Below are 17,074 nucleotides of genomic sequence, written 5' to 3' on the forward strand. Positions count from 1 at the left end.
CCCAGGTGCTCCCAGGAGTTGCTATTCTGATTCACCTGCCCGGCCTTCTTCTCGGGCTTCTGGGCACCTCAGGTGGGCTAGTTATTTTTCTCTTTGGCTCCATGGGATTTGCCTGATGGGGGAACACTTCTCAGCTATAGGAATCCCACAGGCAGTAGAAAGGTAGAGGGTCTCCAGGGGGTCTTGGGTCTTGTGAGCCTATGGCTCATAGGTAAGATACAGCCCTCTCAGCCCTGAGGACAGAAAGGTTCCAGCCCACCCACTCTCTCCAATGCACTCTCTCTTTTTTTATATATATAAAATATGTTATTTATTTATTAAAGATTTAATTTATTTATTTGTCAGAGAGCAAGCACAGCATGGGGAGCATCAGGGAGAGGAAGAAGCAGGCTCTCCGATGAGCAAGGAGCCTGATGGGGGACTCCATCCCAGGGTTCTGGGACTGTGACCAAAGCCGAAGGGAGACCCCTAACCGACAGAGCCCTCCAAGCATCCCTCTCCAATGCACTCTTGAGGTTGATGCTGAAATGCCTGAGAGTCTACATAGACCCAAACCCCAAGTCTTCCCAGATTCTCCACTCCTAGGACTTTGTCTCAGGGCTCCGGGGGGTGGGGGTGGGGGTCTCCTCAGTGGTGACCAACCCACGGGCGGGGGGGCACCTCTGGGTCTCCAGTTCTCTCAACAGATCCCAAGGCCTGACACATGACCTATGGGCCGTAAGTCCCAGCAGCCCCCGGGGCTCTGTGCTATTCAGGCCGCCATGTTCCCAGAATCCACCTGACATACATAATCTCACTCACCCCCCCAGTAGCCTCATGGGGTGTGCACTATTATGGTCTCCATTTTCCTGAGGAGGAAACTGAGGTCCCAGGAAGTTTACAGCCCTGTTTGAGACCCTGCATCTCTAGCTACTGAACCAGAACTCTCCCCCAGCAACACCTCCCAAAGATCCAGCTGAATACAACATGTCCACTGAGGACTAGCTGTGTGGGTGCCCTTCGGGGGCACACTGACACACCCACCTACCTCTGGAGGGCCTGAGCCCATCCGAACCCCTGAACCAGGAGCCCCCCAGCCCCTGCCACATTCTGCACAGCCACAGCGGCTGCAACAACCATGTTGCTTGGCTATTTATCGCCCCTGACTGCTCACACAAGGGTTTTAACGAAAATCCATGGTATGCCTATTAGCTAAGGAAACATTTATTCTGGGGTTGTCAGAGAATCTTGGACAGAAAAGCTCTTCTTGACTGAGCTGTGTACACAGGCATGGGTGTGGGAGCGTGTGTGGGGGTGTGTGTGCACCCGTGTGCGCATGAGTGTGCGTGTGTATTATGTGCTGCGTGTGTATGCACACGGATACGTGTACACACACCTGCACACGCACAGAAAAACATACCTTCTGTTATCAAAGATTCTGTTGGAAGATGCTCCTGGGTAATTCTGACGCACGTGTGACTGGAAAGAGGGAAAAGAAAATTTACATCTTTTTTTGTCACGGCAATAAACGGTTCCTGGGTTCGTGCCCTTAAAACCGAATTTTGTTTTCAGCTGAGAGGGGTGGTGGGTGAGGCCTGCCTGGGCCTCATCTCTTTCCACCCTGCCCGAAGCCTCATAAGGGAGGTCTTTTTGTCATTCCCACTTTATGCACTGAGAGAGGTGAAGTCACTTGTCCAAGGTCACACAGAGCTCAGGTTCAAATGCAATTGTGTCTGCTTTCCCAGCCTGCGGGATACATCACTCCACTCTTCCTGCTTCAAACCTTCTCAGGTTGGAGACATTCTAACAGCCAGCCCCCCTGCCCCCCCGTCAGGCCAGAAGGGCAGAATTTGCCTTACTCCTTTATTAACTAGATTGTTCATTCCTGGGAGTCAAGGGTCTTTTGTCAGTTTTCTCCCTTCATCACCCATGGAAGGTTCCAGAACATCAGAGCAGCTGAGAAGGTATCTGTAGATTCATTTGCTTGATAGGGTCTCTCCTTCCACGGTGGTGCTTGTTAGCCTTGTTCCCAAATCAGTATGTCCCGGGGCACTGGCAGCCCCCAGGACAGGTTAGACAAAGGGTCTCCTGCTCTGAACTCCCTTAGGGCTCTCCTTGCATCTGGAATGAAATCCCAAGCCTGTGATCAGCCCACCTGCCTCACTGGCTTCACCTGGTCCCCCGGACTCCCTCACTCCCTCAGCTCCAGCCACACAGGTCCTTCTGCTCCTCAAAGAAGCCAATCAATTCACCTTCTGCTCCGAGGCTTTTGCTGTCCCCACTGCTAGGAGCTTCCTCTTCCAGTCTCTGCTCAGAGAGGACCCTTGAGCCAACGAGAGGCAGCTCCTGCATGTTACTTTCACATCTATCTCATTCCTATGTAGGATGAGTTACTACCTGAAACTACCTGGGTTATGCATGTCTTAGTATCTCTGTCCATCTACTCCTTACTCACAGTGTCACCACGGCAGGGAGTTGGTCACTGGGCAGCAGTCCCCCCTCACTAGCACGGTGCCTGGCACACAGTGGGGGGGGATGAAAGCTGGGGACCCAGACAATAAGGTGGTCTCTACCCACAGCGTGTCTGGAAAATGAACTATGAGCATGAGACGTGTGTGCATGGTTCCTGGCACAGAGCAAGCACTCGGTAAGTGAAAGATGTTATTTCCTCAATCAACAAGTATTCATTGAGCAGCTGCTGTGCACCTATCATGAGCGAGGAGCCAGGGAGGGAGCAGTTGGGAAAACTGAAAAGGACCCTGCTCTCCTGACCTGCCTGTTCACTGACACTGAACAAAATAAATAAGTGAATTCCATAGTATGTCAGGAAGGGATAAGTGTTCTGCAGAAAAACAAAGCAGAGAAGGGGTTCAGGAAGGCAGAGGGTGAGTGGCTATTTTAAACAGGGTGATGGGGGAGGTCTCTCTGAGGAGGGAATACCTGAGCGAAGATCTGAGGGAGGCAAGAGACAGAGCCTCGCAGAGGTCTGATGGGAAAACACTCCAGGCGGAGGGAAGTGCAGGTGCAAAGGCCCTGGGGTGGGACCCTGATCACGTCAGAGAATTGTAGCAGTCTCCTCTCTGCAGTTTTCTTTCTCAAAATTGACAAGCACAAGTGCCTGCCGCCCAAGTGTTGCGGAGAGCGTGCTGCATCTTTCCCTGTGACCCAGCCGCCTGTCTCTTTAACCTTGAGTGCCTTTTTGGGCCTCATGTGTCACTGGGTGGAGAATGAGCTCCCCTTACTTCAGAAGAACGGCATGGGCTGGGGGGGCCTTAGGTGGTGTCCGCCTCACCTATTACTGCCAAAAGTGGTCATGGGGTTATTTTTAAACATGGAGAGGAAGTATTTATTGTTCCCCAGCTGAGGAGAGCTAGGCAGCCCGAGGGATTCTTCTTGGGAAGCAGTGCAGTGTCCTTTCCAAAATGGTGAGTAGTGAGGGCTCTGAGGTGTGATGCCGCGGGGTGGGGGTGGGGGTGAGGTGGGGGGGGTGGGGGGGTTAGGAAACAGCACCTGTGAGTAGAGGACAAGAGGGGAGGGGGCGAAAGGTGGCTTTTGAGGGCTCCAGACCCTGGGGAAAAAAGCAGTGCTTGGTATGTGCGCACAGAGGAACCCCAATCAATGCCCCGATAAGCCACAAATAACAGCAGCTCCCAGGGACTCGCAAAAACAAAATAAGAGAGTTGGCTTTTTTATGGCTTGTCTACTGACCTCTCGAGGAATCAATAACTCCCAGGGCTTGCAAAATGGGATTGAACGCTTTTAAGGATCAAATTGTAATTCTTTTCTCTTGTTCAGGCAGCTGGGGAAAAGAATCTTTTTGTTTTCACCTTTTGAACTTGCAAATTTAAAACCTCTCTCCCTGGGTTGTTTGGTTAGGTGTCCCCCGCCCCCCTCCCAAAGCAAGGAGCTGCCAAATCAGGGCCAGCCTGGGGGAATGGTTAAGAGCACAGACTCCAGAGTGCAATTCCGCTCTGCCTTTCTGTGACTGTGTGACCTTGGGCAAGTGACCCAACCTCTCTGAGCCCAGGCTGACTCTCCAGTAAAATGGCTATGGTAGTAGTAGCAGGGCGCCTGGGTGGCTCAGTCAGTTAAGTGTCTGCCTTTGGCTCAGGTCATGATCCCAGGGGTCCAGGGATCAAGGTCCGCGTAGGACTCCCTGCTCAGTGGGGAACCTGTTTCTCCCTCTCTTCCCCTCTCAGTCTCTCTCTCTCAAATAAATAAATAAAATCTTTGCCAAAAAAATCGCATCTAGTTGACTGGGGGATTAAATTAAATCACGTATGGATGGTGTTCAAGCATTTGCTCTATTTCACATGGGGCAGGGTGGGGACAAAAGTTACCTCGGCTCTGCTCTGCTCTGTTTGCCTATGCAAGGACAGAACATTTACAGCGGAGATTTGGAGATTTCGCTGCCGCTGGGATCAAAGGAGAATGGGGGTGGGGGGAGCAGTGGGTTTTAACACCCTGAAAAAGTGTCATTTCATAAGGGTGTCCCTCATGGTTTAGCGAGCATGATGTTCCCCGCCCCCTCCAATCAATCCTCCTTCTGTGCATTACGGAAATTTTGTGACATGCACAGAAACAAAGGCGGCTGGATCTTGCTGGGGCTGGTCCGAAAGTGTTGCCTCCTTCCCCGGAGACGGAGACGCTTCCCCACCTCCCCTAGTTTGCAAAGGAGGTTCTGCAAGGCTTACAGCTCCAGCAGAACCAGCGTGCTTAGGGACACATGATTCCGTGTCCTCTGATCCCTCCAATATCGCCGTTTGGAGATGAGTGTGGGCCTCATACCCCCATTTCACAGATGAGCAGCTGAGGCCCGCTCAGAGCTAAGACCACCTGACCTAGTTCTCTAAGTCCCCAGCTTCTGACTCCTTTCACTGATGCTCCCTCGCAACCCCCTCCAGGCACCAAAGAAAGCCAAGAAGAGAGCAGAAGGCGCCAATTCCAACGTGTTCTCCATGTTCGAACAGACCCAGATCCAGGAATTTAAGGAGGTGGGTGCAGCTGTTGAAAACTCCGCCCAGAGGGAGATTCCCACCTGTTAGAGAGAACGCGCTCCCGGAAGGAACCTCGGGGCTAGATGTTTTTAATCCTCCAAACGACGCCAGATCCCACCTCAACATGTGCGTGGACTATTTAAAGAAATTATTTTTAATATTTTTTTCGATCATCAAAGCAAAGCCCGTTTCTTATTGAAAATATTGGCGGGGTGGGGTGTGGGGGAACGACCTACAGTTCCACCACCCAGACATAATCAGTTAACATTCTGATATTGTCATTTTTGTATTGCGCGTATATACTTTTAAACTGTTTTGCTATTTTTCTTTGGGCAATTCCTCAGCAACATTTTCTATCATGTATTGAAACCACCCCCTACGGTTGCAGGTTACCTTTGTTTAGACTGTTTTACGATTATGAATAACACATCTTTGCTTGTTTCCTTGGGGTAAATTCCTAAAAGCAGAACTGCTGGGTCAAGGAACTAAAAACCAGACCCAACAGTCCTCTAGAAATGCTGTACTAATCCCTGCCCCCATCAGACTTTTCAAAAGGAAAAAGTGCCATTTGCCCCCATACCTCCGTCAACATTGGATATTAATAGCCTAAAATATGATTTCTGCCAAACTGAGAGATGATAAAGAGTATCTCTTGGATTTTAAATTATATAGTCCCCCATTGTTGAACACTAGCCAGGTGGAAACGCCATCGCATTCTATGGGAGTGAGCCTTATTAAGTAAACCTAAGTACCAATTAGGCCAAATTAAGCCACTGCCCGCAGGCTTAGAAGGATAGACTCTGAATTAATTTTCCTGCAGTCGTGATGGCTCACACTGAGTCATCCACACTCCCACCTGGGCCTTTAGAGGAAAATACACCGCAGAGCCAGGTGGGTTCTGTATCAAAAGGGAAACAATTTGGGGCTCCAAGTGGGCCGTGAACACTTGTACCCTTTTGTCCTCACTAATGTTCAGATCACAGGAATGTTGTGTCCCATAGGCCACCAGGGAGAGAATCCCCAGGACGAAATATTCATATCTGAACTTGAAATTGTCACCTTGCAGGGAGAAGACGCCACGCCCCTTCCCCCTCACCCTGTCTCAATCTCTGAATGAGATCAGCTGCTGAGGGGCTTGGGGAGGGGGTGCAAATACTTTCAGAAACAGCTGCAAAGAACTCAAAAAACCATGCAAAGGATAAATCGTTTGTAAATTGACCTGGGCATTTAAAAGGCTCTTGGGAGTGTTCCTGGGTGCTCCCTGGGAAAGATTACCAGCCCCGTTTTATAGCTAACTGGGCTCTGGTGGTAGGGGTCGGGGTGGGCGAGGAGACCCAGGTATTAACTTGATTTTTTAAATAACAATTTCGTGGAGATGTAATTCACACAATCCCAAATTCACCTTTGTATGCTACGAGCACGATTCGGTGGTTATTTACTGAAGTCGCAGAGCTGTGACTTCCAAACAGTTTCCTCACCCCAGAAAGAAACCACGTACCCATTAGCAGTCACTCCCCTTGCCCCCCTCCCCCAGTCTCTGGCCACCGCCCATCTGTTTTCTGTCCCCATGAATTTGCCTGTTCTGGGCATTTCGTGGAAATGCATCGTACAGCACGTGGCCTTTTGCCGTGGCTTCTCTCACTCAGTGTCCTGAGCCAGGCTCCTCCGTGTCCTGTGTCCCAGCAGGTGTCAGACTCTCCTCCCTTCTTCTCGCTCAGGAGGAGTCCATCACGGGGCTGGACCACGGTGGATCCATCCGTCAGTTGATGGTCACGTGGGCGGTTTCCAGGTTGGGGCTATTGTAAATAAAGCTGCTAGGACGTTCAGACACAGGTTTCCATGGGGACAGATGTTTTCAGTTCTCTTGGGTAAACGCCTAGCCCTGGAGTTACTGAATCCTATGGTAACTCTATGCCTAACATGTTAAGGAACGGCCAGGCAGTTTCCAGTTTTTGATTCTCGATCTCATGGCCTTCATGCTCCCTGAATCCCAGAATCTCCTTTCCCCCAGACTATAGCCCAATCTCTTGGGCTCCTCCATTCAACTACTCCTGGGCTGACCAACCAACCTCCCCCCTTCCACAGGCCTTCACCATCATGGACCAGAACAGGGATGGCTTCATTGACAAGAATGATTTGAGGGACACCTTTGCTGCTCTCGGTATGTCCCCCTGCCAGGCCTGCAGGAGGGTCTCCTTAGCCCACCCTCCCGAGGGGTGGAAGGGAAGACCACTGTAAAGGTCAAGAGCTTGTCATTTTTCAAAGAAACAGCTCAATCATGGCTGGCCTTTAAGACAAGCTTCGGAAGACAGCAAAGTGTTGAGGCTTTTAAGTGTCTTGACATATTTTTCATTTTTCTTTTAAAATGGTTTTTTGTGTGTGTGTGATTTTGAATGCAATGCCAGCTCGCTGTAGAAAATTTGCAAAATTCAGAAAAGTATAAAGAAGAAAACCATTAGGTCACATTCCACTGTCACATTTCAGCCTCTAAGTCTTTTCTAGGTACATCTGGTTTTTTGTGGGTTTTTTTGTTGTGGTTGTTTGAAGATTAGAATCATTCTATTTTGGATTCACCTCTTCAACATCTCAACAGTGTGAGCATGAGTATATGGAGCTTTTTCAAAATATATGTGTCCAACCTGCAACCACTCACCCCTCTCCACTCCCGCTCCCAGAACTCAGTGCCACCATGAACAGCTGTGCAGGTTGTGCACTACACCATTCTACAGATTACTATTCATGTCTGAAGCCACTGCAGATTTTTATATTTAAAACATAAATTATCTTAAGAAGGAGTGGCTTTTAAAGATTTGCACAAAGGCACTATATGGGCTTGTGGCCAATGCTAATATCAGAATCTCTAAGGCTGTGTGGGTTACAGCAGTTATAATCAGAAAAAGTTCCCTCAGGTGATTCTGATCTGTCTTTCTCACCTCCAACTGAGAGGGATAATTTATAATATGAGCATTTCCCATTTAAGTAAAAAGTTAAAATATCTGTTTAAAATGTCCTGGGTTCTGAAGACACTATTATAAAAATAGCTAGCCCCTCCCCTCATTTGGATGTTTGGGCTGTTTCCAGCTGTCTGGCTATTATAAATGACACTGTGGAGAACATCTTTTCCAGTGAATCTGATCATGCCCACTCCATCTCTGATTGTCCCTATTCTAGATTCCCTCCAGTGTAATTACGAGGGCAGATGCCAGGGTCCTCAGAGCTATTTCTGACCCAGCCTGGGGGGCTCTGACTGTGTGTTTCCTGATGTAGGGCGTATGAACGTGAAAAATGAGGAAATTGATGAAATGCTCAAGGAAGCTCCAGGTCCAATTAACTTTACTGTGTTCCTAACAATGTTTGGGGAGAAACTTAAGGGTAAGTTCATGTGTAAGTCCATATATGTATATTCATGTGTGTCTGCATTTGTGCATCTGTGTGTGTGTGTATGTGTGTGTGTGTATTTTCATCTTTGGGCATGAAGGGCACCAGGAGGGCAGACAAGGGTTGGCAGGAGATGAAGACAGAGTAACCCTGGGGGGAGAAAAAATAAAAGCAGCAGTTCCCATTGCTCCAAGTCTTACCCTGAGCTAGACCAGACCTCATGCCACGCACGTTGGATGCATTCCCTCGTTTAGCCTCTAGGAGGAAGGTTCTCTTCTTACCTCTGGTCTAAGGCTCAGAGATGGAAAGCCACTTGCCTACAGCCACACAGCTAGCAAATGCTGGAGTTATGATTCAAATCCCAGCCTTTCTAAATCTAGATTCACGTTTCAGCACGAGTTTGCTCAGAAGTGACTGGATTCCCAGCCCACTCTTTCTCATTACCAAGGTTCAGCGCTCAGAGGAAGGCAGGGCCTTTCCTCCAAGCAAAACAGCCTGGGTTTGGCCCCTCCATCTTTGGAGGGAGCTGGGCCCTGCCTCCTGGGGTACCGTGGGTCCCCAGCCACCCACGGCATGTTCAACCCTGTTCTCTCTTTCAGGGGCAGACCCCGAAGAGACCATTCTCAACGCATTCAAAGTGTTTGACCCTGAAGGCAAAGGAGTGCTCAAGGCTGATTAGTGAGTAGGATGTGTAGGGGCGGACGTGGGGGTTCCCTGCTTCCCACAGACACACCTGGTGCCAACAACTGCTGTTTTCTCTTGACAGCATTCGGGAGATGCTGACCACACAGGCAGAGAGATTTTCCAAAGAGGAGGTAATGGCATCTTGGACACACAATCACCTTAGCTCCTGTGTGACCCTCTTTCTTAAAACACCCCTGACCCCACACTGACAGAGACCCTGTTTCTGGGCCCCTTACCTCATATCATTCTCTCAACCACCCTATGAAGTAGGGACTACTAGTATTGTCCCTTTATAGATGGGGAAACTGAGGCCCAGGGAAGTTAGTCACTTGCCTGAAAGGACATCACCAGTGCTAAATGCGGGGGCCTAGATTCAAACCTAGGTCTGTCTGACTTTAGGTCCACCTTCTTCACAGTGCTCGGAGCCCTGGTTTGAGCACCAATTTCCTGATGGAGTGAGGGTCATTTGCAGGGGGCCACATACTGTCATGTAGGTTCCACACTGTGCAATTCTTCTGGCTGTTATGCTCGTAAAATACACTACCCAGTTATCTGCTGGTTTCAATTGTGTTCCAGCAGATGGCAGTAAAGTGTCTGTTTTATACACACACACACACACACACACACACACACACACACACATTAAGCCGTATATATGACTTTTTCTGGTAGGGGCAGTAATATGCCTGGAAGAAGGGGCACTTTTGCTAATTTGCCCGAAGTCCTGTTAATAATATCAACGGCCCTGTTGATATTATTAGTGAAGTATTTAAAATAACCCCTTCTCAGGCTTGAAGCCATCAGTTTCCACATTTCACTAAACACTGTATTTAGGTTTCCCCCGGAAACTCAAGCACTTGAAAGAGCCTGCCTTCACCTCCTACCAGCCTGGTGACTTGGGTCAAGCTCTTTAACCTCCCTGTGCCTCAGTTCCCTCATCTATAAAGCAGGAAGGGTAATAAAACATTCCTGGTAGTACGCTGTGAGGATTAAACCAGTTAAGGTGTATAAAGTGTTGAAGTATATGACAAGGACAGTGTTAAGTGTTAGCTAGTATTGGCTGAGAGGTATTTTTTTTTAAGATTTTATTTATTTATTTGACAGAGAGAGTGAGATCACAAGTAGGCATAGAGGCAGGCAGAGAGGGGGTGGGGAAGTAGGCCTCCTGCCTCCTTCCGAGCAGAGAGCCTGATGCGGGGCTCAATCCCAGGACCCTGAGACCATGACCTGAGCCAAAGGCAGAGGCTTAACCCACTGAGCCACCCAGGCACCCCAGCTGAGAGATATTTTAAAAAATAACTAGTCCATACTTTTTTTTTTTAAAGATTTTATTTATTTATTTGACAGACAGAGATCACAAGTAGGCAGAGAGTCAGGCAGAGAGAGAGAGGGAAGCAGGCTCCCTGCTGGGATCATGACCTGAGCCGAAGGCAGAGGCTTTAACCCACTGAGCCACCCAGACGCCTGTCCATACTTTTTAAATGTGGAAATTGCACGTTGAAAAAAAAATCTAGATTTCTCATTTCCCTCCAAGAATCAAATTCCCTCAAAAAGTCTGACCTCCTAGCGCATTTGGCTGCATTTGGCTGGCTCTGTCTGGATGGGTTGTACGACTGTTTTTAGCCACAGTCCCCAGCAGGCCCCCTTGCTCCCTTACACAACCTGCTCAGCCCCTTTGTGTACATGCATTTGTCATCCTCGCTTTACCTGCTATGGGCTGGGTTCCCAAGAACATCCCCGCAGGACAGCCCGTGGGGTCAGCACCTGCAGACAAGCAAGGGCGGGCAAGGAAGGAGGGAGGCACGGAGGGAGCTGCTGACCCCCCAGCTCAGGCCCAAAGAGTGTCTTGGCTGCACCCCACCTCCCAGGGAGCCATGGAGCGAGGCCCCCAGGTTGGATCCCACCCTGATCAGTTGGCTGTGGGCTGCCCCGCCCAGGAAGGCCATGACCTTGGGGCTGACAGCTCTCTGCAGCAGTGGGGTAACAAGGCCTTCCTGGAGGGGGAACGGAGCGTCGTGTCCCCACACCCACCCCACCCTGCTGCCTCTGGCTCGGCATGGGGACCCGCACACGGTGGTCCCTCTTGCTTTCCCTCCCGTAACACTGAGCACGTGCTGCTGCCTCATTACAGATTGACCAGATGTTCGCCGCCTTCCCCCCAGATGTGACTGGCAACTTGGACTATAAGAACCTGGTGCACATCATTACCCATGGGGAAGAGAAGGACTGAGAGGGGCTCGCCAGCCAACCCTGGGCTTGTCTTCGGTGGGGAGGTGGTCCCTGCTGTCTCTCATTTTGCCCGGTGATGCTGCCGTCCCTACTACTGGCCTGTCAGCTGTGTGGCTGCCTTGTTAACCATTTCCATCTTCTTTGCAGCCTCAGTGGCCTATCGATACCACGCGGCCACACATCCCGCAGCTAAAAATCCATCCCGAAGCTGTGTTCAAATAAACAGGATGTTGTGTATTTGTTCCTGGTGTTTCTCTGACAGAAGTGCCTTGAATAAAGAGAATCCTTTGCTAGTTCCCATGAAGGCAGAGTATGAGCGAGTGATGCCCCTGCTGTCATTATTATTGAATCCTTGTAACTCTTTATTTGAAATAGATCTTCCACAGCCACTCAGGACTGTTTCTATCAAGGGCCACGATTTATTGGAGTGTTAACTAGAGGACCACAGCCCTTTTCTGCAGAGCCTAGCTTCCCTGCCATCCTCTCCTTTAGGATGAATGTTTCTCCCATAGATGTGCTTAGACAGGCCCCGCGAGAAATGAAGAAGAGGCCTCACCTTCATTCTAAGAATATGGCTCATTTGGCAAAAAAAATCACATCTGTTAACTATCAGAGGTTAATTTCTAATTTCAGAAGTACTAGCTGTTTGTTCTCGTCCCAATCTCAGGGCGTTTCAGGAGTCATGGTGACCTCATACAAGTCTTGCTTTCTGTCTCAGCTCTTCTGTCCTAATTCCTCTACCCCATCCCAGGGTGGCTCCCAGAAGCCTAGTCCAGTCTCTTTGTAATGAGTGTGAGGAGGCACAAGGATTATGGAAGAAAACATTTATTCTCTCTGGTTAAGGTACAAATGTAGCCCCGTCTGTCTCAACCCGTTAACTTCTTCCTGAGCCTTGGATCATCCCCCTTCTCGGGTGTGCTCTCTGAATGTAAGTCCCTGCTTCGAAACTCTCTTGCAATGTAGTTGCTGAACACGAGCTGCTGAAGGCTGCTGTGGTCCAGGGGCTGCTCGACTGCATCAAAGACAGGACGTGTGTGAGGAGTTTGGAAATGAGTCCCAGCGTGGGGTGGGTGTAGATAGCTTCCCTCCCAGGGACGGTGCTTCTCTGCCCCATTCATGGACGCCCAAGGCAAGGATGTCCAGGTGTGGTTTGGGGACTGTCCACACTGCTGGGAGTGGAGTGTGTGCATTCTTGAGGTTCAGGGAGGAAAAGCATCAGTAAAGATGTACTGCACAGGGATGCACAAGACAGTGATTGTTTTTTTATCCCAGAAGAGAATGTGACGGTGAGTTTAGTTTAATGTCAAAGAGAGAGGGCCACCATGTGCAGTTGTTCAGGATGTAGACTGCACAGACATCTGGTGGAGACAAGTGAATGGATGGGCTGAAACCAACCCCCACTCAATTGCCAAACCATGTCCACACAGAAGGGGCCCCTTTTCACAATCTGTTCAGAGGGGGTATCCCTTTGAATTCACACATATGGGCCATAGAGACTAGTGTTAAGAGAACCCAATGATTATCAACATTCCCTTGAGCAGAAGTGAAGGCATCATCTGCAAGTTCCTGACCTTGTGAGGGCAGCATTACGAGCAGCTGGGTCCTGCCACCCTCCTCTTAAGAACTCAAAGGCCCAAGGGAAGCGGTGTTAGGGTGGCTAATGCCAGACCCAGCTTTTACTCCTGCTAAGTTTTGGTTGCCTCGACTAAATCAAACAGGAGGGGGTGTGTGTGTGTGTGTGCATGTGCGCGCACACATCTGTGTGTTGGCACTCTTCCCCTACTCCCCCACCCCATCACTGACACACCCGCACGCCTGAAGGGCTACTTAGAGAAGTGGGACAACTTTTTTTTTTTTTTAATCCAGTTTCCTCTGATTACTAAAGATGTTCAAGATCATTGTAAAAAAAAATTTTTTTTAAACAATACAGAATTGTTTAACTTAGAAATGCAAAGTTCTCTGTAAATCACAAGAACCCACTGTACGTCAGCCTATAAATCCTTTGTTTTTACATGTGTTATCAGATATGATAACATATCATACCTTCCCTTCTTCCTTCCCTCACTCCCCCTCCTCCACCTCCTCCTCTCTGTCTCTCTCTCTCCCATTATATACATCTCTCGCCCTATTATACATCAGGGCTGTCAAGGGCTGTCTTGTACACTGTAGGATTTTTAGCAGCATTCCTGGACACTAGATGCCCACAGCACCCCCCACCTCCCAGCTGCGCCAAACAAAAATATCTCCGGACATTGCCAGAAATCCTCTGAGGGGTAAATCACTCCTGGTTGAGGACTACTGAATATATATATATATATATATATTCCTATAATCCATATATATCACAATTATATCTATAACTTATATACCCTGTGTGTATAAGAAAGGGAATGTATAGGGTCCCAATGCATTCTTTTCTGTGTCAGCATAGCATTCCCATGCATGGATCGGTGAACAGTAATTCCAGAAACATTTACTCAAGTAGGACGATGGGCTGCAGTGAACATCATCCTACTTGAGTAAATGTTTCTTGAGATTAAGGGCCTAATGGGTGTATCCAGGTCTCAGGCTTGTCACCCCTGGGGCCACACTGCCCCCCCAAACCCAGATGGGGCTGATTTTCTCTCCACCTCCAGAAAGAAGGGCTGCCTCCGGCAGTGAGGGGAGCGTCATGAACTTCTGCCTGGGAAGAAGCCTGGCCTTGGGGGCCACTTAGGCATCTGGGTCCAGTCACTAGCCAAGTCACAGCTGCTTCAGCTAGGAGGTTGGGGGACACGGTGGGGGCGGCCCAAGGGTGGTCACAGGAGGAGTAAGACTCAGGGGCATGGGTGAAAGGCGGGATCAGGGATTCTCGTGGGCTGCCAGTTTGTAGACTGTGGACATTTTAAGGTTCATTTTAAATGGTCACAAAGTAGTGATTTAAAATATGTATATATCCAGGATCTCTAAAGTCCGGGGTCTTCATTGGGCTGTAGGGAGAAGCATCCCCCCGGCGAAACAGGTCCAGGGCCACAGCCACAGTGGAACCCAATGAGGCTCAAAAAGGGAAACTGAGGCTCTACACTGCAGACTCTCCCCAGCACAGGTCTCCTAGCAACCTGCGCAGGTCGTGGGAGGACAAGGACTCACCTTCATCCAACCTTTCGCCCAAGGGGTCAGCCCCGAACACTGGGGGGATGACCTTGATGGGTTCTGCAGGCTTAAGGAGGGCCGAGCCGCCCCAGAAGGGGTTGACGAAGGGCGGCTGCGTCTCGGTTTCTGCCCCTTCCGTTTCCAGGATCCGCTTGTAGGACTCCAGCAGCAGCAGGTCATTGGTCTTCTTTTCGATGATGGCTGGGAAAAAAAACTGATCAGAACCAAGATGGCAGCCCAGAGACCTGGGTCGGGGGTGGGGGTGGGGGGGTGGGGGGGGTAGGATTGGGGGTGACGCCCCCTGCTGGAGAGGAAGGGAAGGGACAGGATGAGGCGTCTCTCACTGGCTACGCCTTGCATTCTCGGGGGCGGGGGGGGGGGGGGGGGAGGCAATCTCATCCCAAGAGGAAAACTTGTTTTGAGACAAACAAAACAAAAAACCCCACCTGACTTTATAAAACAGATATACATACAGAACATAAACGACTATATAGTGTACCAAGAGTGTTAAAACTGCCTGAGGACCACAACTGGGGAAAGCATGTCTAAAAAGACTCCTAAAGAGGCAATAGTGAGGGAGGTTGAGAAACACTGGGTTACGCCGAAAACTAGGAGCCCCGGGCAGCCCCTTAAATGCCTGATTTTTCTCTCTCTTTTTAAAAAGATTTTATTTATTTATTTGACAGAGATCACAAGTAGGCAGAGAGGCAGGCAGAGAGAGAGGGGGAAGCAAGCTCCCCGCCCAGCAGAGAGCCCAACGTGGGGCTCAATCCTAGGACTCTGAGATCATGACCTGAGCCGAAGGCAGAGACTTAATCCACTGAGCCACCCAGGCACCCCTACAACTGATTTTTCTCCTGTACACACTCTGTCTCAGGCTTCCCCACCTTTGCTCATGCAGGCTATTCCTTCTGCCCAGAAGGCCTTTCCCTACACCCCTCCCCCAATAATGCCTCTTGGCGTTTTAAGACTTGGATCAGGGCTCTGCCCCCTGCAGGAACGTTTCTCTGAGCAGCCTACTCTGGGGACCTGTCCCTCCTCTGTGTTTCAGTCACCAGAGTGGTGCGCTCATTCACCCACTCAACAAATGATTATCAGACACCTGCCGTGCCAAGCGCAGTGCTGGAAGTTCCCCAGGCATGAGGAGAACCAAAAGGACAAGAACAGTAACTAGAAAGATGCAGATCCTGACCTGATGAAGCCCATAAGCTTCAGTGTGTGTGAAGACGACGGAGAGAAAGACAAATTTACCAAGGAACCTTGTTATCCTGATGATCATTATCTAGATTGTGTAACCACTGGATTTGGATACGATGTGGTTTTTTAAAAAGATTTTATTTATTTATTTGACAGAGAGAGACACAGCGAGAGAGGAACACAAGCAGAGGGAGTGGGAGAGGGAGAAACAAGCTCCCCACTGAGCAAGGAGCCCGATGTGGGACTTGATCCCAGGAATCGGGGATCATGACCTGAGCTGAAGGCAGCAGCTTAACCAACTGAGCCACCCAGGCATCTCTGCAGAAAGGACATTTAAACTGAGATCTGAGAATTCTAAGACAAGGATACCAGGAACAGCTTGTGCAAAGGCCCTGAGGTGGGAATGCGTTGAGCGGAGGGTTGCAAGAATATGCAGGAGAGTGTGCCATGAGGTGGTAAGCAGGGACGGAAGTAGGATGAGGGAGGAAGGGCCAGGCTGTGCAGACCCGGATAGGCAGTGGGCAGGAAAGAGTTAACACAGCAGTCCTGACTGCTGTCCTTTGAAGGGCCTGCTTCCCAGGTTGGCCCCAGGCTAGCATCAGGGAACTTGGGTTTCAGGAAGGTTCCTATCATCATTAACTGATAATAGCAGCTCCATGTGCCTAAACTGTGTATACAAAACATGTTTCTGCTAAACACCTGTTGTTGTTGTTGTTGTTGTTTTTTCCCCACACTGTGAGCTTCTCTAGTGAGCCTCCCTGGTGGACAACATTTCACCCACATTGTCACAACACAGTGCTGGGGGGATTAGCACATCCCGTGTGACTCTTGGAAGCTTGCCCCTGGCTTCCTCCAGACTTCACCCCGGGCCCCTCTTGCCTTTTGCTGATGTTGCTTTTTATCCTTTTGCTCTAACAAATCATAGCCATGAGTACCACTATATGCTAAGTTTATAAGGCTCCTAGCAAATCACTGAACCTGGCAGGAGGTTCATGGGGGAGGGGGCATGATGGGAAACTCCCAAACCCAGACTGTATTAAGAACCGTAGGTTTTATTCGAAGAGCAGGGTAAGCCATTCATTTCAAATTGTCACGATCTGTGGGAGGTGCCTCCCTCCTCCTCCACCCTGGGCTCAGGCCTATGGCTAGAAATGTGTGTTCTAGTTCATAGGTATCGGCTACATCCCAGGCACTGCTCTGAGCACTTTATTTCTTCCTTTCCAACCTGTATGCTTTCCATTTCTTTTTCTTGCCTTATTGCATGGCTTAGGACCGCCACTGTGATACTGAGTAGGAGCAGCGAGAGCAGACATTCTCGCCTTGTTCCTGATCTTAGAGGGAAAACACTCAAATTATCACCCTTAAGGGTGAGGTTAGCTGTGGGCTTTTTTGTTGTCGTTGTTGTGTTTTCTTAAGAGAAAGAGAGAGCACAAATGGGTAGGAAGGGCAGAGGGAGAGGAGATAGCTGACACCCCGCT

At 49.6% G+C, this 17,074-nt stretch overlaps 2 protein-coding genes across 2 annotated transcripts in view; one reads left to right on the forward strand and one right to left on the reverse strand.

Moving 5' to 3' along the window:
* The first annotated feature begins 3,320 nt into the window (after window positions 1-3,320).
* Window positions 3,321-11,357, forward strand: MYL2 (myosin light chain 2). The gene is made up of 7 exons (XM_082698581.1): window positions 3,321-3,404; window positions 4,884-4,973; window positions 7,062-7,137; window positions 8,244-8,348; window positions 8,954-9,032; window positions 9,121-9,169; window positions 11,170-11,357. The coding sequence occupies exons 1-7, from the start codon at window positions 3,402-3,404 to the stop codon at window positions 11,266-11,268; spliced, it is 501 nt and encodes a 166-aa protein (XP_082554707.1). The 5' UTR covers window positions 3,321-3,401; the 3' UTR covers window positions 11,269-11,357.
* Window positions 11,358-12,076: 719 nt separating this feature from the next.
* Window positions 12,077-17,074, reverse strand: part of CCDC63 (coiled-coil domain containing 63) — a 29,313-nt gene continuing 24,315 nt past the window's right edge. The window contains exons 10-11 of the mRNA XM_082698463.1: window positions 14,397-14,600; window positions 12,077-12,279 (exon numbers count right to left, since the gene is read on the reverse strand). Of these exons, the coding sequence (XP_082554589.1) occupies window positions 12,134-12,279; window positions 14,397-14,600 (350 nt within the window). The 3' untranslated portion in view covers window positions 12,077-12,133. The remainder of the gene's footprint in view (window positions 12,280-14,396; window positions 14,601-17,074) is intronic.

This window comes from Mustela nivalis (genome assembly GCF_964662115.1).
Source record: "Mustela nivalis genome assembly, chromosome: 14".
Lineage (NCBI taxonomy): Eukaryota > Metazoa > Chordata > Mammalia > Carnivora > Mustelidae > Mustela > Mustela nivalis.

What these genes read in the sequence shown, in the direction of transcription:
- MYL2 (XM_082698581.1), top strand. An exon ending in GGAGTGCTCAAGGCTGATTA is followed by an intron (nt 9,033 to 9,120) that starts GTGAGTAGGATG and finishes TTCTCTTGACAG; the next exon opens with CATTCGGGAGATGCTGACCA. An exon ending in AGAGATTTTCCAAAGAGGAG is followed by an intron (nt 9,170 to 11,169) that starts GTAATGGCATCT and finishes GCCTCATTACAG; the next exon opens with ATTGACCAGATGTTCGCCGC.